We start from the raw sequence: 22,055 nt of genomic DNA on the forward strand, positions 1-22,055 counted from the left end.
ACCTATAGGTATTGTGTATTTAACAACTTAATGCCACTCTTTGACCTCAAAAAATGCCCACATTAAAAGATAACAAGAAGTATCATGCATGAAAGAAGATATGCTGATCAACTGAAGAAATAATTTTAAAAAACTAAAACCATGATCAATTATATTGGCATATATTCCCCTATAACATAAATTTCTTCTATTTTGAATCTATTTTCACGTGTTTTAAGTTCTCCACCATTTAAAATCAAAATGATGTAATTTTACAATTACAAAATTAAAAGTTTTTAGGAAAAATATATCTCAATTAATAATAGTTAAATTAAATAGAAAATGCAATTTTTTGGTGTAGAGAGAGAGAGAAACTCATTTTTTAAAATGCTTACTTTGTAATCTCTTCTCTACCATTTCATGTGTCAATGAGTGATCCAAATAAAATAATTTATAAATAAACATTCTTTATGGAACTGGAGATTTTCTTAAAAGATCTTTTATATATATATATATATATATATATATTTATTAAAAATAGCTAACAGCTCATTTTTCATAAAATGCTTATTTTATAAACTCTTCTATCAATTTCATCTGTCAATGAGTGATCCAAATAAAACAGTTTATAAATAGACATCTTTTATGATAATGGAGTTTTCTTCAAGAGCTTGTATATCAATTTCACCATTTGTCAATAAGGGATCCAAATAAAACAGTTTATACATCTTTTATGATAATAGAATTTTCTTTAAAAGCTTGTATATTAATTTCATCTGGTCTGTGAGTGATTCAAATTAAAAAGGTTATAAATAGACATCTTTTATGATAATAAAGTTCTCCATGAAAATAATTTCACCTGGAGTAAGTAATTTAAGTTGAACAGCTTATAAATAGATGTATTTTATAATAATGAAATTTTCCGAAAAACTTATATATCAATTTCTCCTATCAGAAATATTTCAATCAACTTTTGCATGTCTTTTCTTGAATGCAGACAAATGTTTCCAGTTCTCTTAATTCTCCAAAATATTATTTTAGCCAACAAAATACCTCCAAAATATTATTTTACCCAAGAAAATACCTGAATACCTGAGTCCCAGAGCAATTGAAGCTATCTTCTTTTCATTACAAAATGACATCCTCAGCCCATGTTAATTTCAATGCTGTGGAGAAACTCATGTCCAATGGACACAATCATCTTCATGCTCAGAATAAGATTGTCCTTCCTCCTGGTGAACGACCCGACATGTCCAAGGTCTGTCATTCATATAAATTTCCAGTCATAGACCTCAAAGATTTGGATGGGCCTCAGAGAATAAATGTAGTTAATGACATTAGGCGGGCTTGCGACGAGGATGGCTTCTTCCAGGTAAGCATCTACATTTATTTTGTTCTTTTTTCTTTCATCTGGGTATCCCCTAAATTCAATATGGATCATTCAGATCATTAACCATGGAGTGCCAGAAACCGTGATGAAAAGCATGATGGACATTGCCAGAGAATTTTTTGAAATGCCTGTGGAAGAAAGGGTTTGCCTCTATTCAGAGGACCCAAGGCAGGCGGTCAGAGTTTCCACAAGCTTCAATGTCACCAAAGAAATTTTTTTTGACTGGAGCGATTCTCTAAAACACCCATGTCATCCGCTGGAGGAATCTATCAATTCATGGCCTCAAAAACCCGCACTTTACAGGTCGTGACCAAAAACTTAAAGAAAAATTAAAAACAAAGAATGTTTTCCACAGGTGTGTATGACCCCTTTTTTCACATTTCACTTTTTTGAAACAGAGAGGTTGCAGGGAAGTATTGCAAGGCGATAAGAATACTAGTTTAAAGCTTCTGGCTGCAATTTCTAAAGCTCTTGGACAAGATTCTGATTATTTGAATGAAATCTTTGGAAAGCCTAGCCAGGTACTCCGGATAAATTACTATCCTGCATGCCCAAATCCAGATGTTACCTTTGGCATGGTACCTCATTCAGATCCAGGTGGCATTACTGTTTTGATGCAAGGAGATGTGAGTGGCCTGCAAGTGCTAAAAGATGGGAAATGGTTTGCAGTAAAACCAACACCCAATGCCTTTGTGGCCGATGTGGCCGATCAGATTGAGGTTTATAATATTATAAATGTTATTCGCTCTATACAGACTTCCTCTGTTCAAAACTTATTTTCGTAGGACTGAATTTTAAATTGTTTTTGTGTGGGTTTTTAACTTTTTATTAGGTTGTAAGCAATGGAAGATTCAAAAGCGCCGAGCACGGGGCTGTAACCAATACAACCACTGCACATATATCTATTCCCACCTTCTATGGGCCTTCGTCTGATACCTTCGTCGCTCCTGCAGCATCCATGGTGGATGAGGAGCGTCCGGCTTTATACAGAAGCTATAAATTTGAAGAATACATGGCAGCATTCTGGAGCCAATGTGGTTTGAAGGGCAAGAGAATTTTGGATCGCTTCAAGATCGAAATCAGTCCATGATTGAAAAGTGTGATATATAACTGCTGTTGTTAGTTATATACGTTCAGTTTGCTGTCCTGTTTTTTCAGTTAGCTGTCAATCTTCATCACTTTGTTGTCAGTCCCTTTAGCAGATTTATAGTGCAGATAGTTGTCTCACGGTGTGCATAAATATGTAACATTTGATGAAAACAAATCTTGAGTTATTCAGCTGTTCCCAGTCTCTGTTCTATATTTTTGTTGTTTACCTCTGCATTATTATATTCTGATTGTTAGAACACATACATATGCTGGTATGGACAGTGGGCACTATCTTGTACATCATACTTTATCAGGTAAATAAGGTGGAAGAGATTAACCTATTCCTCTACATTAAGACTTGATGGGTGGTGAGAACAGCTTCTATTTGATAGTTCTATGAGATCATAACTTTAATTGTTATGGGGATTTGATTACAGTTTTTTTGATCTCTCATACAACACAACTATAAACTTCCGCCAGATTGATACTATTTATTTTTAAAGTACCTCATCAATCCTTACCTTTTAATGGAAATCAATTAAATGATCATTCATTCATTTTAACATTAAATGTTACTTAAAAAGAGATTTGTAAAAGCTTATCAGTCTAGCTGATAAGGAGGACATTTAATAAAGCTTTTCATAGTAGCAATTGCATAGAAAGTGCGGTTGTAGCTTAACAATTATTGCTTTCAGTGAAGATAAATATTCTATGCAACCACATGTCTGGACTCTGTCATTCTTACATGCCTGAGGTCTGCCATCCCTGTATATTTCCAGTGAGCATTTGAGGATGATCAATTCTTTATGATAAAGAAATATTTGTAATATTTTCTCCCTTTATCTGGGCATTTCCTAAATTTAATATGGATTATTCGGATTACAAACCATGGAGTGACAGAATTTGTGTTTGAAAACATGGACACTGCTAGATAGTCTCTAGTCGAAAAATCTTAGGCAGGATATCAGATTTTGCTACAACCTTCGATGTCAGCAACACTAATTTTTTTGGCTGAAAGATTATCTAAGACACCCATTTTATCCTCTAGAAGAAGTCATCCGCTCATAGGTTCTACAGGAAGTCATCCACTCATTACCCTGCAGCTTACGGTGACAAAAGAAATAAAAATAAAATCAAACCTTTAACAAGAGTTTAAATATAATGGGTACTACGAATTCAAATTTTGATTTTGAAAGAGAGGTTGCAGGGGAGTACTCTAAGGAGAAGATGAGTAAAATTCTAAGTCTTGTGACTGCAATTTGTAAAGCTCTGCAACAGTGAGTAGTCAATTTTTTCGACGTATTTTATGTTTTGTTGTTTTCTTTATCCAAATTTTGTTTTTTTGTTGGAGTCCATGGAATTGAGCAAGGAGGAGTTGCAGGTGAGGTTACAGTACACTATATCATCCCAGTTAATAAGCCTAGAAAGGGAAAAAGACAGCAGAAGAAAAGTCAGGTATGCCAATGCATTTAATAGAGGATAGAACTGCCTCAGAAAATGTGGCCTCATGGTCTGCAATAGTTGAAAAGAGTTAAAAAGATTTTAGGCAAAACGTGATTGGCTAGTGTAAAGCAAAAACTCCACAACCTTCACCGGCATCCTCCCTATCTTTACTGCAATGAGAGCTTTTAAATAGGTTATCAATGCCCATCAAAGCATTAAAAAATGGCATGAGTAAGTGTGCCCTGTCAGAGGATATGGACTCCCACAAAAGCAGAAAGGATAGATGAATTTCGTGGGGGAGAGGTGTGTAGAAATTTGATATGAGAATAGAGCTCCGTAAACCTTTTCGCAATATTTTCACCAATAACTAGATCGTGGGAGCCAAGAAGATAAGGCCAAAATTTCTTGTTGTGGCAGCCATGGCAGCATCAGACTTGTTCTTGTTCTTACATGGATAAGAAAGTCTGTTGTCATTATAGAGTTATGTCTATTGACATATTGATTTTATAATAATAAAAATCAATACATAAAAATGTTTCCTATTCTTTATTTTTTACCTTAGTTTAATTTGTTAAGAGTAAGATTTTGGTGGACGAAATAAAGAAAATTCATCTCAACTTATGTTTATTGTTAGGTCATCATATGACACATCTCTATAAGGTTAACACGCAATATCTATAGGAGTTAATTTATTAAAATTACAATGCTCGCCACGTAGGTTTGTCCTCTATTTCCACCTACCCACCCATATGATTAGCATCTTCACAATATGTATGGCATCTACCTACATCAATTTTCATGGGGACACCTAGAAGACGAGGAATTTGAATCCTATAATCCATAATCTCAATGCTATGGAGAAAAATGAAATTAAATAGAAAAAGACAATTAGTAGACTGTCATATATATATATATGATAATGGTGTTCTTAAAAGCTCATATATCAATTTCACTATATATATATAGATAGATAATAATACATTTCTTCTAAACTGCTTATTTTACAAATTCTTTTATCAATTTCATCTATTAATGAGTGATCCAAATAAAATAGTTTATAAATAGACATATTTTATGATAATGGACTTTTCCTTAAAAACTTGTATATCAATTTCACCACACACAGATACAATGAACAACCCATTTCTATTAAAATGCTTATTTTATAAACTCTCCTATCAATCTCATTTGTCAATGAGTGATCCAAATAAAACAGTCTATAAAAAGACATCTTTTATGATAATGGAGTTTTCCTTAAAAGCTCCTATATCAATTTCAGCTATCTGTGAGTGATCCAAAATTAAACACTTTATAAATAGACATCTTTTATGTTAATGAAGTTTTCTTAAAAGCTGATACATCAATTTCACCTACCTGTGAATGATCCAAGTTAAACAACTTATAAATTGATGTCTTTCATGATAGTGAAGTAAAAACTTGTATATCAATTTTACTTGTGGTGAATGATCCGAATTAAATTGCTTGTAAATGGATGTATTTTATGATACTGAAGTTTCTAAAAAATGGTTGTATATCAACTTCACCTATGAATAAGTGATCCAAATAAACTGTAGATGTATTTCAATCGACTTTTGCATTTTTTTCTTGAATGCAGACAAATGTTTCCAGTTCTCTATCTCTTCAAAATATTATTTTACCCAACTAAGCACACCGATTCAATCTAAGAATGCCTACCTGAATCTTAGAGCAATTGAAGCCATCTTCTTTTCATCACAAAATGACATCCGCAGCACATGTTGGGTCTAATCTCAATGCTATGGACAAATTCATGTCCAATGGACACAATCATCTTCATGTTCAGGATAAGCATGTCTTTCCTCCGGGTGAACGTCCTGACATGTCCCAGGTCTGTCATTCTTATACATTTCCAGTCATTGACCTCAAAGATTTGGATGCGCCTCATAGAATAAACGTAATCAATGACATTAGCCAGGCATGCGAGGAGGACGGCTTCTTCCAGGTAAACATCTACATTTGTTTTGTTCTTTTTTCTTTTAACTGGGCATTACATTTGTTTTGTTCTTTTTTATTTTATCTGGGTATTGCCTAAATTCAATATGGATCATTCAGATCATTAACCATGGAGTGCCAGAAACTGTGATGAAAAGCATGATGGGCATTGCCAAAGAGTTTTTTGAAATGCCTGTGGAAGACAGTGTTTGTTTCCATTCAGAGGATCCAAGGCAAGCTGTCAGGGTTACCACGAGCTTCAATGTCACCAAAGATGAATTATTTGACTGGAGGGATTATCTAACACACCCATGTCATCCGCTGGAGGAATTCATCAATTCATGGCCCCAAAAGCCTGCACTTTACAGGTAGTGACAAAAAACTTGAAGAAAAATAAAAACAGAGAAAGTTTTTCACAGGAATTCACCAACAAGTATGTATGCCCCCTTCTTTCGCATTACATTTTTTTGAAACAGAGATGTTGCAGGGAAGTATGCCAAGGAGATAAGAGTACTGGTTCTAAGGCTTTTGGCTGCAATTTCTGAAGCTCTCGGACAAGATTCTGATTATTTGAATGCAATGTTTGGCAAGCATATCCAGATGCTGCACATAAATTACTATCCTGCATGCCCAAATCCAGATCTTACCTTTGGTGCAGCACCTCATTCAGATCCAGGTGGCATTACCGTTTCGATGCAAGGTGATGTGAGTGGCCTGCAAGTGCTAAAAGATGGGAAATGGTTTGCAGTAGAACCAATACCCAATGCCTTTGTGGTCAATGTGGCTGATCAAATTGAGGTTTATAGCAAAATAAATGTTATTCGCTGTATACAGACTTCCCCTGTTCAAAACTTGTTTTGGGAGGACTGAATTTAGAATTGTTTTTGTGTGTTTTTATTAGGTCATAAGCAATGGAAGATTCAAAAGCGCCGAGCACTGGGGCATAACCAATACAACCACTGCACGCATCTCTATTCCCACCTTCTATGGGCCTTCGTCTGATGCCTTCATCGCTCCTGTAGCATCCATGGTGGATGAGGAGCATCCGGCTTTACACAGAGGATATAAATTTGAAGAATACATGAAGGCATTCTGGAGCCAAGGTTTGAAGGGTAAGAGCATTTTGGATCGCTTCAAGATCGAAATCAGTCCATGATTGAAAAATGTGGTATACAATTGGTGTTGTTGGAACATACATATACATATGTATGGTACGTACAGTGGACACTATCTGGTATGTGAAAAGGTGAAAGAGTGAAGGATTATGAATATTAGAAAGGTATTTAGTTATATGTTTGTGGGTATTTGGAAGTAGTGCGAAAATTTCAGTTATATCTATATAGCGCAATGTATCATGAATATGTAACGGAGAATGAATACAATGTAATAATTTTAAGTTTATATATTCTATTTATATATTATGTAAACTTTCAAGTTTTATTACTGTTTTATATTCCTTCCATTGATATCAGAGTTGTAGGGAGGCCCTATGAGTGCATAAAAACCATTGCACTTGTTTGTTCCTGTGCGTTGATGTGAGGGAGAGATATGCTATTGCAGTTTGGAAGGACAGAAACACAGAGTTTAGAAAAGACACATAGTTTAGAAAAGAATTGTATGCAAAGAGAATCAGTGACAAGTTAGAGAATAAACGTGAGGGTTTGAATCGCTCCTATGAAGAGCCGATGAATATGTGCTGGTTATTGATCTACAGTTGTTCAGATTGGATATAAAGGCATAAATTTGGTGAAATTGCTTTCAACTTTCATTGCTGGTCCTAAAGTTTTTGTTATTTTACTATTGCTGATTTCTGGTTGTGAGAGTAAAAGAACATAGGGAGAGGCTGCTATGTTTGGCATTGTCCAGAAGTCACTTGGATAAAATCTATTTTTGTGTAAGAAAATTGAATGAATTTGTCAAAGGAAGAAAGTGCACACATTGCTGATAAGAGACAACAGGTGAAGAAGTCGAGGATTTGAAAGTGCAAACATTGCTAGCCAGAAGGACATTTAATGCATTGAAAGTGCTATGGTAATTTAACAAACAATATTATATGCAACCAAACATCTGGGGTCTGTCATTCTTATATACAACTATATGTCTAAGGTCTGCAATTCCTAATATTTTCAGTGACCATGTAAGGACGATGAGTTCTTAATTTTCCCCCTATGGGTATTTCCTAAATTTAATATAGATTATTCAGATTGCAAAATAGAGTCCCTCGATCTATACTATCAATCTACCAATATCTAGAGAGTTCTCCAAAGATTAGGGCCTGTCTCTAGTCAGAAACCCTAAGGCGGGATACCAGGTTTTGCTAGAACTTTCGATGTCAGCAATAGCATAAATCTAAGCAACAATAAAATTAGAAGGAACAAGGTGAAATATGTGCAGGTATGTTTGAATGCCTCTTCTCATACCTCTGATACTTGTTGAAAAAATGGAGGTAATTACGCCGAACAATGATTGTGCGATTCATTTTTCACTGTGGCATGTTCCACTTAAAATACGACCTATGATTGACACATCTCCAGTGAATGGGCATTTTTTTTGTCAATGTATATCCCTTGAATGACTTCTGTATCTGGCCTCTTCCCCTTCCCAGACTTCTTAGAACAAAGGAACACTTCAGACTGCTTCAAAAACGCTTTCTTACCTTAACCCTAATCCTGCTTCAACATGAAGAAAAGAGACCTCAAATTTTATATATTAATAATTAATAAGTTAAATTAAATATTTTAAAATGTTAAATTTTAATTTATTGAATGTTAATGTTAATGAAGTTTTTTTTTAAATCTCCCACTAGGCAAAAGTAAAGAATAGAATTCTCTTCTCTCTAACTATGGTTCTCTTTATGTTTGATCTATTATTAAATTCTATATAAAAAAATTGTACAATGTTGGAATCACAAAATTATCTTCTTGTGAAATTATTGAGGCATTTTGACAACGATTTATGATTTTTTTTTTCTCATGGATTAATTTTTGCAATAAAACAACAAATTAAAGGTAAGATGAGCCTAGAGAAGTCTTATATTTGTCGTGATAGTTATCAAACCCTTAGGAGATGAGTATAACTTTTCAATCATACCATGAAAGTGAAGGAAAGATGTAGCTTTAGAGTGCTTGTTGATCAAATTTTTCATGTGGTCGATTCTATGAATTTGAATTGAATCTTATTTTATAATTGACTCCATTGGTTTTTTATTAACCTAGGATATGTCAACAATACAACATCCATGGTCTCTTAATAAAATCTAGTGGCACATGGGTTGACAAGGCAATGGATAAAGTCTAGAAGGCTTAGATTTGGTGTACAAAAAATAAAAATTGAATGATCTACATTTAAAAGGAAGCCAAGTTAAAATAACGCTTCCAAATGCTAAATCTAGCAACAGAGTGAATGCAAAAAATTCTTACAGACCCTTTAATTGCTACAAATTAGATGAACACATATAAAATTAGATTTAAACAAATAAACTCATAACACTAGATATATGTGGGAAAACTCTTTTGGGCAAAAACCCACACTCCAAAAGTTAGAGCTTAATTGTATTATCATCAACAACCAATGGTTACAATACAATGCACTAAGCCAATGCTCTTCAGGAGTAATTACAACAATAGAAAAAATTGGAGAATTTTGAGCACATAACAACTTCTCAGAAAGTATTCAACTTGTCATACAAAATACACTAAGAGGCGACATATTTATAGAGCTCAACAACATGAGTGGAAAGCACCTATGGTCTCCAAAACTAACTCATGGTTGTGGTATTAAAAACAAGTTGTCATTTCCATGACACATTGCACATAGCAACTTTCCAAAGCACTAACTCATGACTCACCCATAACAGTAATCTTGCCATTTGCACTACACCTACCTCACTCCACTTATGAAAAGTGAACTCTACCATAAATACTAGTTGCCAAAAAAATACACTCTACCACAAATATCAGTTGCCAAAAAAAACTCTCCATGACTCTTCCATCGAAATAGTAATCGTCATAGTAAATAAAAGAAACTGTCATAGTCCCAACATGGCAAACTCTGACACTAATCCCCTAAATTTTTGGACTTCCTAAGTAGGTAAAAATAAAACAATAAAATAATCAACATGTTAGGACTCTAAATTTGAGACACCTTAATCCCAACATCCTCCCACTTGTTGAAGGTCTATCAAGAGTCAAAATTTTGTCATCTGCTCAAGGCCCTAAGGTCCATACCCTAAGGTCCATAGAACCAACACACCATCTAAAATTTAGTGCTCATAGGCTTTGTCATTGCATCTGCAACATTTGCTTAAGTATCAAGTTTTTCTATCTTCACCTTTCCATCTTCCACCATATCACAAACAAAATGAAAGTATACATCAATGTGCTTTGTTTTAGCATGGAAAGAAGGAGTCTTTGTTAAACAAATAACACTTGGCTATCACAAACAAATAGTAATATGTCTTGCATCAAAATCAATACCAGAACATAATATCTTAAGACAAATGGCTTCTTTACAAGCACGAGTAGCTTCCATGTACTCTTCTTCTGTAGTGGACAAAGCAACTACAGCTTCCCACTTACTCATCCCACTGATAGCACCACCAAAAATCATGAAAAAATATCCATTGCTGGATCTTCTATTGTTAATCTCACTTACCAAATCCCAATCCACATATGCATGAATTCAATCTAGATGTCAAGGTATAGTAGGATAATATTGAAAGCATTTAAGGAATAAGCAAAAGTACCCCTCAATTACCTAAACACTCTCTTAACCACATCTCAATGTGCCCTACAAGATTAAGAATAAATTGACTAAGGACTCTAACTGCTTGGGAAATGTCTGGCCTAGCAAAGACCGTAGCATACATCAAGTTTCCAACAACACTCGTGTAAGGTACTCTAGTCATGTCCTCCATCTTAGTAGGAGATTTTGGACAATCCTCCACAAAATTTTTTGTCACCTATATCACTAGAACAACTAATTGTTTGTGAGTTGTCATTTTGAATCTCTCCAACACAGTTAACATACGTACTCTTGCTCATCCAAAGCTAGATCTATCTTTGATGATCTCAATCCCAATAATATATCTTGTTGCACCTAGATCGTTTATCTCAAACTATGCTTCTAACAGAGACTTCAAATCTAAAATCATTCTTTTATCATTCTCAATAAATAACATATCATCCACATATAGAACTATATAATAATAATTTAACTATTTTCAAATTTGTAATACACACAACGGTTAGATTTAGATCTTAGAAATCCAAAATGTAACACATAGGTGTCAAAATTTTGATGCCACATTCTAGGAGACTATTTCAAACCATACAAAGATTTGTTCAAATTGCAAACAAGGTTCCATTTATCTTTTTCAATGAAATGCTCTAGCTATGATATGTAAATTTTCTCCTCCAAATCGCCATAAAGGAATGTTGTCTTCACATCCATCTGCTTGACTTCCAAGTCATAATATATTGCAAGTGATAATAGATGTTGAAGAATGGTCAACTTAGCTATAGGAGAGAATAATTCACCATTATCAATTCCCTTCAGTACCCATTCAAGACCAACCATGCTTTATGCTTCTCAACACTACCATTTGGACCTAGTTTCTTCTTGAACACCCATTTACATCCAATAGGTTTTTGTCCTTTAGGTAAAGGTACGAGATCCCATGTAGCATTCTTATTCAATGTAGTCATTTCTTAATTCATGGCTTCCATGTAGGAATATGCATCATGCATACCCATAGCCTCTCTAACAGTCTTAGGCTCATTAGCAATAGAAATTAAAGAATATATACAACTAGAATACAACAATGAATAACTAAACCTGTCTGATGAATAGCCAAATATTTTAGTTGTCGCATATCACGAGTAGACCTCCTCAATTGTTGAGGTTGAGGTTCTTACTCTTCTTTATAAATTTCAGAGCTACTTGAGCTCTCCTCACCATCAAGTCCAATAGGAGTGTGTAGTTCATTTTTCATCAGACTATCTAACTGGTATATAAACTACCCCCTTTTCTATTCTTCTTCCTTCTCTAGGTACAAATCAATAGTGGAAGGTTTCAACTCAAAAGATCACACTTCTACTATAGAACACCTTCTCTACAATAGGATCCCAAAGATTATAACCTTTCACACCAACATTATAGTTGATGAAGATACACTTAACCGTCTTGTTCTCCAATTTTGATATTTTTTTACTTGGCACATGTGCTTATGCCTCACAACCAAAGACTTTAAATTGTCTCAAAGAAGAATTCTTACAATACCACGCCTCCATTGATGTCTTTTCAACTAGTGTTGAAGTAGGAGATCTATTAATCAAATAACATGCAGTGGCTACACCTTTAGCCCAAAACTTCTGTTCAAGCCTAGCACCATTCAACATACTCCTAGCCCTCTCAACAACTTCATTTTTCTATCAGTGTATGAAGATTTCGTGTGTCTCTCAATCCCATGTCCCTTATAGAACTTGTCGAATTCTATCAAACAAAACTCATTTGTCTGTCCTTAATCACTTGATTTTTCTACTAGTCTAGTTTTTAACCAAAAATTTGAATTCCTTAAATTGAGTAAAATTCTAGATTTACTTACGTGGAAATGCACAAATTTCCTTCTACTATAGTCATCCATGAAAGAGACAAAATACATAGATCTAGACATCAAAGGAACATTAATAGAACCAAACGCATCTGAATTAAAATAATCTAAAACTCCAAAAGAATTATGAGCATTAAAATTAAAAAAGCATGGTGTTGTTTACCATAGACACAATGTTCCCAAAATTCAAAGTCAAGATTACAATCACTAAGGCCTTCAACAAGGTAATTATTTTTTAGGGCTCTAAGACTATTCTCACTAATACAATTGAGTCTTTGGTGCCATAACATTGTCGTCTTCAAAGGGAGCTTCACCTCTAAAGTACTTGCACCCTCAAGTACCCAAAAGGAATGACCATCAAATATATAAATAACACTCTTTTTCTTTATTTGATCTAATGACGAGGATAAAGAATCAAAATCCCTCTTCTTGGACTTCATAGAGGCACTATTGCATTGAACCATGCATAAATCTAGCTTATACTGTAAGATTCCAATCTAAACACCATTAACAAATGCCATAGATCCTCTTATCATCTTGCATCCACCACTTGAGAAAATAATGTGCATACCCACATCACTCAACTTGCTAACTAAAATTAGGTTATGTGCCAAACCAAGAATATGCATGACACCATCAATCCCCTTCACTCTAAAATCAAGGAATTAGATCTTGACTCTTCCTTGACCAACAATCTTCAAGTGAAATTCATCATCCAAATACACCTTCCCACCATCAAACTCTTTCGTACTTCAAAAACAAACCTTTGTGAGAGTCATGTGGCCAAGACACCTGAATCTGTCAACCACACATCTTCCAATGCATGTGTTGCCAAGGTTGTGACAAAATCATCTTCTTCATCATGAGAGGATGTTTTAGAGCTAGAATAAAAATAAAACCATTTTTACCTTTCTTTTTGTTCTCCTCCCTGCACTCTTTTCAGAAATGGCTAGATTTTTTAGAGTTCCAACATTTTGGCTTGGATTTTTTGTTAGGAGACTTAAATCTCCCCAAATATTTTGATTTACCCTTCTTGTCCTTCTTGTTTCCTCTCTCTATCATTCTACTATGATCAGCCAAGGCCTCCTTAACCATCTTGAAAGATTTCCTTCACATCTCTTCAAATAACAATGAAGAAAACACATCCCCTATATTGAAAGTAATTGTTGTGCTTACAATGGTCATACCAAGGTGATCTCATGAGTCTAGCAAAGAACATTACAAAAACATGCATTTCTCTTGTTTATCTTTCTTGATACCGAAAAAACCCAATTGGGCAACCAACATGCTAAATGCATTCATGTGATCTGTACAATAGATCCCTTCTTCCTCCATCCTTAGAGAATACAACTTCTTTCTTAAGACTAACTTAGTTACCAAGGATTTTCCTTGATAAATATCACCAAGCTTCTTCCAAATATCAGTTGTAGTCTTCTCTTCATGGATATTTAGGAGCAAAAAATCAACTAGACAAAGTCATATCAAACCCTTGTATTTTTTATCCATTGTATCCCATACATCTTGTTTTGTAGTTTGGGGTTTCGTCAAAGAAACTGCAAGCCATAGATCTCTATCAACAAGCATATCCTTTTTATTATGAGTTTTCAAAACTCAATTTTTTTACCTTTAAACTTACCCATCTCTATTCTACTTGATGTGCTTGCTATCTCAAAACTACAACAAAGTTATGAAATTTTTCTTTGCAAAACTCTCATTAAAACTAGGTTAGCACAAAAAAACCTTCTACCCAACAACAATAACAAAGCTTCTAGAATCTGATACTAATTGAAAGGAAGCCAAGTGCAAAATAAAGATTTCATTTGCTAGATCTAACATAAGAGTGAATAAAAAAAATTCTTAGTACAAATACTTTAACTTTTACAATTTAGATAAACACACACAAAATAATATTACAAGTAAACTCATAACACCAAATATAAGTGGGAAAATGCTTTTGAAAAGAATCCACACTCCAAATTCCAAAGCTCAATTGTATTATTAACAACAACCAACAATTAAAATACAAAGTGCAAAGCCAATGCTCTTCAAGAGTAATTACAACAATAGAGAACTCTATAGAGTATCTAGCACATAAAAAAATCTCATAAAGTCTTCATACAAAATACATAAAGAGGCCACATGCTTATAGAGCTCAACAATAGTAGTGGAAAGCACCCATGATGTTCAAAACCAACTCATATGCTCAAAAGGTAAGTGGTGTTAGAAAAATAAGTTGTCATTTCCATGACACATTGCACATAGCAACTTTCCAAAGCACTATCTCATGACTCACCCATAATTATCATCTTGTCATTTGAACAATGGAAATACCATAGATCTACAAAACCCAACAACTGAAAATAAGAGATCATTGCAACCCAATAAAGGAAAGGAAAGTTGTCCATGAGTTTAAACCATATGAAACATATCAGCTCCACAACTCTCAAAGAGGTCGGTGTCTTATCTTTTAATGCTCTCATGTAGCCATGGGCTAAAACCATGAACCCAACATAAGAACCCCATTCCATAGTCCAAATAGTCAGTGTGTCTCCATGTGACCAAGATGTCCATACTCATTCAACATGAATACCTTCTCACTACACATGACCACAAGATAAAGGAACAAAACCACCAAACAAGAGAATACATATACATAGTATCAAACCCTATGAAGATGCATAAGCATGAGAAACTCCATGAAGACCATAAGAATGCTCTTCAAATGCCCAACATAGATTACAACATAGATTACATTGATAATATGTGCATGGTTTCAATCTCACAAATTTGCAAAATAGAGTTAACTCATAAAACATTCATTGCAGCCCCAAAAGCCTTTCAACAACCTTTAATTCCTTCTAAATTATTCCCACAAGCTTTACATTATAAGAAACCAAAAATAGAGGAATACCCAAAACCAATAACCTTCAACTTTGATACCAAATGTTGAGAAATAAATAGGTTCAATACCAGATATTGTGAAGATCAATCTCTATCTAATAAACTAATCAAAGGATGAGATTCAAGGCTTGGATAATAGCAACATGAAAATATAAAACTTATGCAAATATGAAAATTAAGTTTTCTTAATTATGGAAAACCCATGATTAGATCCTTCTTCTTTATGATGCCAAAAATTAGCCTATTAACCATGCTTAAAAAATCTATCTTATGTGAAATTATAAAATAAATAAATAATGATTAATATAATCATAAGATGACAACAATAAGGCATAACTAAGCAACATAACATCCACACATAGCACATGATTTACGTGGAGAAATCCTTGCAAGAAAAAACTCCCCCAAGAAGAGAGGACAAGCTTGTATTAACAACAATAAAAGCACTTACAATACAATCACTTCCATTCTCCTCTTTGCCTCTACCATATCGACACCTATGTACATGTGAACAACCTCCTCATGCCTCCCATCTATCCTTCGTTCCTACAAGGAAATCTACATTCAACTATTCTACATTTTTTTCTACATAAAATCATGCCCAAGGACTGAATATATAGTATGGAAAGAGCTCCAAAATCACCAATGAAGGTTCCCAAGGAAGGCCCTTCATCACTCACGATCACAACCCTTGGAATTCCTCCATGGAACTCAATAAAACATTGATTTAGCTTCCAATACGTCCCCTCCAACATGGACACATATACATGAAAGATAAATATAATATTAAATATATGAAATGACTGGAAACCAAGAGACACATGTTGCCTCTTCCACACTCCCACTTGTAGAAGCCCATACGTCACTCTTTTTCTACTTTCTTAATTAATTAAAATATCATATTCTAGAGACATCCATAAGTGGGGAAAATAATATTAATATTTGTGTTCACAATCCACTTTTACCACTACTAGTGTAACCCATCACCCCATATGAATGTATTACAAACAATTGTGAGAAATAAATATGTCAAGTTATTTTTCTAATACATCCTAAGTGCCTTAGGACACTTTCCAAGGATGTTGGAACCATGTCATACGATTTTCAAGGTAGATGGCACCTTAATCGTAACAAAGTGTGCATATGTGAAGCATGGCATGGGATGTTTGGATTCATGCTTGGACACATGGAGGATGCATTGGAGAGGCTTGATATTTTAGAAGTATTCATGGAGGCTCTTGAGATATATTATAACGTTCATTGCTAAATAACACTGTAGCATCATAAACTTACAACCCTTGCAATTTTGACTGCGTTTTAGGCCCTCACCTTGGCAACTGTGTCTCCCTACTCAATTGGGACTCCTTTATGCACCATTCTTCCAAATCTCCTCCTGTTTCAACCCTTGCATTTCCCTCTGACCCTGGCCAAGCCCCAAAATAAGGTAGGATAGGGGCATGGACGCCCCTATCCTCCCTCTTTAGGTGGCCCAAAAATGGGTCCATCCGACGCTTGGACCTAGTTTTCTCTTCGGGATTTTAATCTCCCCTATGTCAGCCTTCGGTGAGATGAAAATTAATTCTCCTAGGCAAGTATAAAAGGGGATATAGTCTTCTCATTTGTATAAGCAAAGATAAGCGAAAATTGGGAAAACAAGCAGAAGGTCTCCATTATTGTCATCAAGTGTTCAAGTATTCAAGCATCCATCAAGTCTTCTTCTTCATGTGTGTTCTTCATTCATCCATTGGAGCAAAATTACAACATTCATTTTCAAGAATATGTGTGTGTTAGGGTTTTGTCATGTTACATGCCATTTCATGCAATACTTGTGATTGCTTTCAAGAAGAAAAGCAACCATCATCAACAAATTGCAAATCTATAAGGTATACATTTCCATTATTTACATTTAAGCATTTGCAATTACTTTCTTTCAAATTTTATTCCTCAACTGGGGTTTGACTAAGGCAAACCCCTATCCACAACCCTTCTTCCCTTCTTTTCTATGTGCAGGTTGTAGGTGTGCAACTGTAATTGCAGATTTAGGCTTCATTTGGAGAGACGGAAAAACCCTTTTCGACTCAGAGGACTAGGTGCAACTTCAACCCGGTCCCGACAACTTTTCTTCAAATTTCCAGTGCAGATCTATATCAGTATAAATACCTTAGATATGAAGTTACAACGCAATCCCGAACCGACAACTCCTTATTTCACCCATTTTGTCTTCATTTTCTGCATAGTCAACAAGTCAATTCTTCTACTTACAAAAGGGTAAATTACATTGCACCCTTGCAATTCACTTAGTATTCAGATCCTTATTCACTCTAGGGTTTGGATCTAGTAAATTCAACCTCTCTTTTGAATGTAAAGTATCTCCCAAGTGAAAATCATCCTAGTGATTTCTTTTCTCTCTCCTAGGTGGGGAATCACCAGGTTTCAATTTTCTACTTTACATTTTGGTGAACCCAATGTCTTACACCATTAATTTTGATTTTTGTTTTCATATCTAAGTGTATGCAATTTAAAATTTAAATTTTCATTTACAAGTTTGATTTCCTTGCAAATTTTAAAGATTTAGAGGTTGATTTCATTAAACCCTAATTTTTAATTTCAAAATTGAGCTTGTTAATTGTTTAATTTGGATCAATTATTTCAGATCTGAGCACTTTTTCAATTTCATAATTCAAAATTTCATCTACAAGATAAATTTCACAATTAATTTCTAAAATTAAGTGGTTAATTTCAAAAACCCTATTTAAAAAAAAAATTAAAAATTGAGCTTGTGGGTTATTTAAACTTTGAATTTCCCTCTTCAAATTTGGTTTCTAATTTCAATTTAAATTCAAAATTGCAATCTTAGATCAAATTTCAATTTCCAATTTAAATTTTAAAATTAAGTGGTTAATCAAACAAACTCTAATTTTTAAATTTAAATTTAATTCTTTCAATTCAAAATTTCAATATTTCAAATTTTAAAATTAAGAGGTTATCTTCACAAGGCCCTAATTTTAAAATTCAATCTCTTTTTAATAATTTTACTTTTAAATTAAGAGGTTATTTTTTACATAATCCTAATTTTAAATTTCAATTTTCTAGGAGGTTGCATTATTTATCTTTATTCTTTCAATCAATTTGTTCATTGAATAATCATTTTTCCTAGAATTTCAAATTATTCAATCATTTTGCAAGTTTCAAATTTCAAATTCAAGTTTCACAATTTCAAATTCAAATTTCAAGATTCAAATTTCAAATTTGCAATTCAAATTCCATTTTCCCTCCTTTATTCAATTTTCTATGCATGTATGGGGTGAACATTATTATGGTTAAATGACATATGAGTTTCTTGTTTGATCATAAGTGCATATGTTCTTAGCTTATTTTTCTAATTCAATTTCAAGTTACATTAAAGATGTTCATGATGTTCCCTTTCATGCATATGATGCTAATTTAGTTCTCCCTTTCATTCATACCTATGATTTACCCTCTCCCAAAATTGATCTCATTAATGAGGGTACATTGGTGCAAAAAGGGAATATCGACACTTCTTTCAAAGATCTCCCTCCTAAAGATAAATCTTTGGAGAATTGTGTTCCTTCTTCTCCTAAAAACTACCTCCCTCATAAGGATTATTTGGTGTAAGAGGATGATATTATGGCTACTTATCCTTGTGATACCACACCTTCTTTTCATGATCTCCCCCCTAGAGATTAAGCATTTATTACATATGATAGTCCCTTTCCTAATAAAAAAGATGTCTTAGAGCAAGAAGATGAAATTATTAGCAATTTCCTTGATTATCTTCTTTCTCAAGATGTATCCTTAGAGAAAAAAGAACCTTGTCAAGTCAATACCATTCATGCTTCTAGTTATGCGAAGCCTAGAACTAAAAAACCTCCTAATATCCTACAAGCTACAAAATACATATGTGAAAGAAGTAATATGGAAAGGGAACTAGAGAAAAAATATGGTTCTGAACTACATCACTCATTTAATGCTAGCATAAAAAAGAAAGATCCCAATATTCTTTTTACCTCTCTTCCTTGCCCTCCTCATTCTATGAAACATGTTGATAGGGAACCTAATCTTGTGAAAAAGATTCATAATATCTTAGCTAATATTTCCCTTTGGGATTTAATTCAAACTTCACCTTCATATCATAAATTGATCCAAGAAGCCTTGCAAAGGGTGGTTCCTCATCCCTCTTATAAAACAAATGATATCACATTCTCATAAGATGAATTGCCTTTTATAGAGGTTAAAAATAAATATGATCCCCTTATGATTACTTCTTTCATTTATGAACAAAAGATAAGAGGTACTTTAATTGATAATGGGTCAGCTCTTAACATTTGTTGTGTTGACTTATTAGATAAGAGAAATTGGGATTATTCTTCTATTCAACTCGATCATCTTGGTGTGCATGGCTATGATAATGTTCCTAGAGAGTCACTTGGTATAGTCATATTACCTATTAAAGTAGGGTCCATGACTTTGCCTACTCCTATTCATGTCATGCCGAACCATCTTAATTATAACCTTCTTCTAGGTAGACCGTGGATTCATGCTATGAAAGAAATCCATTCTACCCTTTATCACACAATAAAACTCATATATAACAATGAACTTCACTCAATAAAGGATGATTTTAGTCCTTATAATTTTACTTATGATGAAGTGAAATATATTCCCCCCTTTAGTACTATTATTCCTTCAGCAACACCATCTCCTATCAAAGATGCTTCTAAAAAAAAGAATTGGGGTACAAGAGACTTTACAGCCTCCTCTAATGGATACAAGATCCATCAATCTAATATTGAAGCCTCTGTGAAGCCTTTTGTGTCTTTTATCCAAGTTTCTAAACCAATTTCCACTTCTCCTTCTAACACATGTCTTGATAGGAGCAAATACAATGGACGAGTTCTAATATGTGTGCAACAAAGTCTTTAAAGTCATGAGTAATCACACTTTCCTTTGTCAACATATTCTTCTCCATTGTCTTGTAAATCCATACCTTCTCATTCTAATTTTGAGTTACAACAAGAACATGTGTTGACAAATCTTCTAAATTCCAACTTAATATCTCCTCTTTGTCCTAATCGAAGAAGAAAACATAAACAACATTCTCAAAATTCTTTTTTTTGTAAATATCATCAAACCCATGGCCATTCTACTAATGGGTGTCAAGCTTTGAAAACACAAATACAACATTACATTGATTCAGGCATGTTAAAAATAACATCTGATAATGGATGGCATATTCATCATTATCATTTAAAATATCATTCAAGTTCCTATTATGTTGCTTCTCACTATGTGACATAGTTAGCCTACCAATTGGGGGCTCCTTGTCATTCATGGTGGTACAATTTCAAGTGAAATCATACTTAGTGAGCAACGTAATAGTCTATTTATTCTTGCCTCTGTGCTTGGGGGGAAAGAATATTCCTTTTCCTCTTTCTAAGGTTTCACTATTTTCTTTATGGAGTACATTATTCATAAACTTGATGTCCTTTCTTGCATGGAGTTTTCCTTCATGTGAGCACATTTTTGTTTCGTGAGTGGGATCTTCGCCTTGATTGAAACAGTACGTCTATTATGAACAGTCTCTCCTCAGAGAGATTTTGTGAATCTTCTTCTTTTTTCTCTCTTTGAAAACTACCTCTTCTATTGTGTTATTCATAACTTGATGCCCTTTCTTGAATGGAGTTATCCTTCATGCAAGCACATGTTTGTTCCTTGGTTATGATGTATTCCTTTCTTGAAATGGTACGTCTCTCTCTAGAAGTTGTGTAATTCTTCTCATTGTCCTACACTTGGGGGGCAATGATCCCTCTCCCTGTCCCTTTCTCTAAGGATCCACTCTTTCCTATGGATGGTGTGAGTTTTATTACTTGATGTCATTCCTTGTGTGGAATTGTTGTTGTTCAATCAAGGGTTCTTTCTTATACAAGAGGTGTAAGTCCTTGACTACAATCTCTTTCACACTGGGTAATGTACATCTATAATAAATTCACCCATTCCTATTGGGACAAAAGTGAGTCATCCTTCATCAAGAATCCCTTCCACCTAGCAATAGGAAGAAGGATTGAATTCTTGTTCTCTTTTGCGCTTCGTTCTAGAAGATATTATATTTGTCTAAGACAACTCCTCTTGGAGGTAGATGCATTTTGAGAAAAGAACTCTTCTCCTCCAAGGATCTCATTTACACTTATAGCAAGATATCTATTTTCAACTATTTTATCCCTGCTTGAAGAGTATTCCCTCTCTTGCTTGGATTTATGACATTGTTGCATGATGGATATCTTTTTGGTGTCAAAGGTAGGTATCATTGTTCTACTTTCCTTAAGATATCAATATTAAACTATGTTGACATCTTAAGGGGGGGGCACCCACACTGCTCCTTTTTTATTATATTTCTCTTGCGCATTGTATCTCTTATACAATGGGTCACTCTAAAAATGAGATGTCACCACTTTCCTCTTATACAGTGGGTCATTCTCAGAATGATATGTCACCACTTTTCTCTTATACAATGGGTCATTCTCAGAATGATATGTCACCACTTTTCTCTTATATAGTGGGTCATTCCCGGAACCAGAGGGTAGCCTCTTAGAGCGAGATGTCGCCACTTTCTTGATATTTGTACTATACATCTTATACAGGTTGTAGCTACCC

The 22,055-nt window shown here is 34.2% G+C and overlaps 2 protein-coding genes across 2 annotated transcripts; both read left to right on the forward strand.

The window, feature by feature from the left end:
* The first annotated feature begins 1,114 nt into the window (after positions 1-1,114).
* LOC131046791 (protein DMR6-LIKE OXYGENASE 1) lies at positions 1,115-2,459 on the forward strand. The gene is made up of 4 exons (XM_059210737.1): positions 1,115-1,351; positions 1,425-1,544; positions 1,768-2,088; positions 2,202-2,459. Exons 1-4 carry the CDS (start codon positions 1,115-1,117, stop codon positions 2,457-2,459), a joined length of 936 nt encoding a protein of 311 aa, XP_059066720.1.
* Positions 2,460-5,639: 3,180 nt separating this feature from the next.
* LOC131046790 (protein DMR6-LIKE OXYGENASE 1) lies at positions 5,640-7,672 on the forward strand. The gene is made up of 4 exons (XM_057980580.2): positions 5,640-5,882; positions 5,993-6,240; positions 6,349-6,670; positions 6,774-7,672. The coding sequence occupies exons 1-4, from the start codon at positions 5,640-5,642 to the stop codon at positions 7,026-7,028; spliced, it is 1,068 nt and encodes a 355-aa protein (XP_057836563.2). The 3' UTR covers positions 7,029-7,672.
* Positions 7,673-22,055: the final 14,383 nt, after the last annotated feature.

This window comes from Cryptomeria japonica, chromosome 8, assembly GCF_030272615.1.
Source record: "Cryptomeria japonica chromosome 8, Sugi_1.0, whole genome shotgun sequence".
In the NCBI taxonomy this organism is placed as follows: domain Eukaryota; kingdom Viridiplantae; phylum Streptophyta; class Pinopsida; order Cupressales; family Cupressaceae; genus Cryptomeria; species Cryptomeria japonica.